At 39.8% G+C, this 3,866-nt stretch overlaps 1 protein-coding gene across 1 annotated transcript in view; it reads left to right on the top strand.

Moving 5' to 3' along the window:
- The window catches only part of zc3h15 (zinc finger CCCH-type containing 15), a 9,097-nt gene extending 5,554 nt beyond the window's left edge, over positions 1-3,543 (top strand). Inside the window, exons 7-11 of the mRNA XM_008322499.3 lie at positions 981-1,061; positions 1,160-1,225; positions 1,322-1,432; positions 1,910-2,045; positions 2,594-3,543. Of these exons, the coding sequence (XP_008320721.1) occupies positions 981-1,061; positions 1,160-1,225; positions 1,322-1,432; positions 1,910-2,045; positions 2,594-2,784 (585 nt within the window). The 3' untranslated portion in view covers positions 2,785-3,543. The remainder of the gene's footprint in view (positions 1-980; positions 1,062-1,159; positions 1,226-1,321; positions 1,433-1,909; positions 2,046-2,593) is intronic.
- The last annotated feature ends 323 nt before the right edge of the window (positions 3,544-3,866 follow it).

Here is a 3,866-nt window from a genome sequence, read left to right on the forward strand (position 1 = left end):
ATAGTATATAGTATTTGTCATTTATATATATATGTATGTATGTATAAAATATATAAGTTTGGCCCAAGACTTCGTCCCAGTTTTTTTAAACTTAACTTTTCTTGTGTCACAATAGGTTTGTGCAAAATGATATTGCGTGCAATTAATTGCCAGACAAAGTGTCCCATGGAATATTTGCCACTTTGTGATTACTACTACTACTAGAAACTGCAGTCCGTTTAAAACTCAACTTCCACCAGATTATCATCATCATCATCAGATTACCCTCAGTTAGTCACATGACTCCCATCACCACGAACCCAACCCCACTTGCTTCCCATTAATTTCTGCGTCGCTTTCAAGACTCGGCTACTCCTTTACAAGGCCGTTTACCATCTCTCCACTCAGTATCTACTATAAACCTCGATTTTATTTTTTTGACCTTGAGAGTCTTAAAATGTGCAATTAGTGTTAGAGCTGTCCGAAATTTACTTGGTGTTCGTGTTGAATCATTTGTGATAGTTAACCCATATTTCTGGCAGTATTTGAGTTATACTTCTTTCTTCTTTCCTCAATAATGATTCGAAAAACATATGGGACACATACATCCACCTGGTGTTATCTGTCGTTCCGTTCCAGCAACGTAGAGCAAAATTGATTTTCATCGTTTCAAGGAATGGCAGTTTTCCTTTGATTAATCATGATTAATCCACATCCACCCTGTGATTAATCTGAATACAGTTTCATTTGGTTCACAGGCCTAACTATTATTATCCTCATTAATGTTATTGTAATGACTTCCACGGGTCTGACGTGAGAATTAGAGTTCCATTTAATGAATAGAACCTTTTCTTTTTGTGTTTAGTAATAATGACGCACGGTCACACTTCACCTTAGCTTCAGAGGTGATCCAGTCTCTGCTGATGTTACCCAAACCCTGACCGTCTATGCAGAGGTTTTCCTCTGGAGGTCTCACTTGCTTACTCTTTGTCCCCCTCTAGCGTTCGGCTCTGGGGGTTAACGTGACCCGGATCACCCTGGAGACTTTCCTTGCTTGGAAGAAGAGGAAAAGGCAGGAGAAGGTTGGGAAAATAATTTCTGATGTCACGATTTAAGTCTTAATGTCGCAGTAATATTCCATATGAGTGGGTATGTGAGACTGGCCTCTGTTGTTACACAGATAGACAAAGCCAGGGAGGAGCTGGAGAAGAAGAAGGCGGACTTTAAGGCCGGGAAATCGCTTACAGTAAGTCCGTTGACTTTTGCCCACCTGTTTAAGTCATTTTTGATCCGGCTTCGATACAGGTTTTTAATTCACCTGTGAATGTGTGTGTGTGCGTAGGTTAGCGGCCGTGAAGTGTTCGAGTTCCGTCCAGAGCTGGTCGACGACGATGATGCTGAAGCTGATGACACTAAATACGAAGATGAAAGTGATGAAGATGGTGCAGAAGAGGTAATGGTGGACTTAACAGTGTTTTCTCGTGGAGTCTGAACAGAAACTCAATCGACTATTCACAAAAAAAATACAAACTGAGCTGTAAGGCTGCTTCCCTTTTGCTAACGTCACTCAAAAACAACAGAGACTTTTAAATGTTTGAGGCATTGATTGTTTCCATATATGGGACTGTGACGGACTGGCGAATGAGGCTGGATGTTTCAACTCTCACACGAAAGGCCTCTTCAGTTCTGTCAGTGCTGCGAGTTCGGAGTGCGGTCACTTTATGACATGTGTTAGTGTAGCCTGTTTTGTGCACTAGCCTCAGTCAAATGGTCTCAGCCTTAAACTGAATATTTGAGAAACTCAGACTTTCTAGCCTCAGTCAAATGGTCTCAGCCTTGAACGAAGACAAGAATGTTTTGATGTGAATAGTTGAGCAACTCAGACTTGGAATGAGACGTAATAGTCTGAGCATTTTTTTTTTTTTCGCAGGTTGATACCACAGAGATCCAGGACATCGACTTATCTCGTTTTGTTCCACAAGAAGTTGACAACACAGGAATTACCGTTGCAGCTACGGACCGTTTCGCCTCTCAGAACAAGACCGAGCCATCAGAGGAGAGCAAAGGTGAGAGAAAAACGACTCACTCTTTCTGTCCGTTAGTGTAACGTAACATCTGGAGATGGTGAAAAGCGCGTTATTTTGATCATCGTACTCAAAATAATATAACTTACAGTACATTTTATTTAACTTGTGACTTAAATTCTAATCACAGTTTTTGAACATTTATGATTTGATTCAACTTATGTTCTTCAAGCAAACTTCCTTTTGTCTGAGGACCTAATTAAGAAAAAGACTTAATAAACAGAGCACGCATTTTCAAATTAGTAACCCGATTTATTATGCAGCCATAATCTTGTTACCCTGCTAGCCAGGGACCGTCTATTATTCAGAAAAAAAAAAAGTCTGTAAATGTTCTTTTAATAATCCTTATTCAAAGCCTGGGCGTAGCTTTAAAATAGCTGCCGTCCTGCTAAATTCTAAATCGAAGACGATCAAAGGTTCTCTTTTGAACTGTGCTTTTTTTTTATTGCCTTTTTTCTTCTGCATTCATCAGTAACATGGAAGCCCCGATTTAAAAAAAATAACACTTTAACACCTTAATCCAACCACAGAAAACCAGCTCAACGGAGCATGGGGCGGCACTGAGATCAACGGTCTCCCAGGAGCAGAGGGAGGAGGGAAGGACGGAGGAGGCGAAGACGAAGAAGAGGTCCCCGTGGATGAGAACCTGTTCACAGGTGAAGATCTGGAAGATCTGGAGGAGCTGGACGAGGAGCTGGACACACTGGCACTGGAAGATTGAGGGAAGGGGTGAAGCGGCAGTTAGGCCAAACGATGTATTCAGAGGGACGGTACGGTGGATGAGTTGAGCTCAACAAACGAAGCGACCAGATGTCTGAATGGTTTTCATTTTCAGAGACTCCAGTAATAAAGCCTGATTATCTCATGGCATCACTGACCGTTTCCCCCCTGACCCCACGTTCTCTGAGCACACCTATCAGATCTACTACATCCATCTCACTGTTGCTCCTTAATTTCCTGCAAAAGACAGTTTGGCTGCTGCTGCTGCTACGTCGTGTACTTTTGTTGCACCACTCTGATCAAAAGGTTAAAATTACTTTTTAAGTTTTAACTGCTTCTCATCGATTTCATAATAAACACCAGTTTGAGACACAGAGGGGGCCTTGAATGTGAACAGGTTCGGTAAATTTAACAACATTGTTCATGGATCTTTTAAAAAAAGTGAAGGTTTATAATGTGGCGATGATGGACGGTAGCACCTTCATATACCAAAATAAAATTTACTTTGAGGATGTCGGCACTTTTTTGTCTTTTTCTACCTAACATCCGTTGATCATCCAAAAACAGTAAACATTAAATCAAGAAAGAGAAAAATGACACAACTCCAAGGGTTAACCTAACAGCTCTTATATGAAGACCGGAGACCAGATAAAGTGCTAAAATTTAGCCCCACGAGAGAAAATATCCTGCGACCTCAGTATTGTAAATAATGTCCTCATGGAATGCTTCCAAAAGGAATAAATAATTAATGTTCATCAAATGTGTGTCTTTTGTGTGGGTTTTACACAGTGAATGTTTTAAAAAAAGCTGAGATAAATACTCCTAAATGTTTATTCTGACTGTAGAATTATAAGAAATACCACTTTTTTTTTTTTTTTTTTTTACAAAAGGCAGGGTCTTGTTTTATGGAGTTTATTGAATATTTTTGTAAACCAATCATCTTGCGATTGTTATTTTGTGGTAGGGGTCTCAAACGCATTAGTTGTCGGATAGTTGTCAACATCCCCTTTGTTTTCATGCAAAAAAGTGCAAGTATATTAACTATTTATTATTTGTAATATATGTTACATACACAAATATATA

The sequence above is a fragment of the Cynoglossus semilaevis genome, chromosome 12 (genome assembly GCF_000523025.1).
Source record: "Cynoglossus semilaevis isolate Cse_v1.0 chromosome 12, Cse_v1.0, whole genome shotgun sequence".
NCBI classification, from domain to species: domain Eukaryota; kingdom Metazoa; phylum Chordata; class Actinopteri; order Pleuronectiformes; family Cynoglossidae; genus Cynoglossus; species Cynoglossus semilaevis.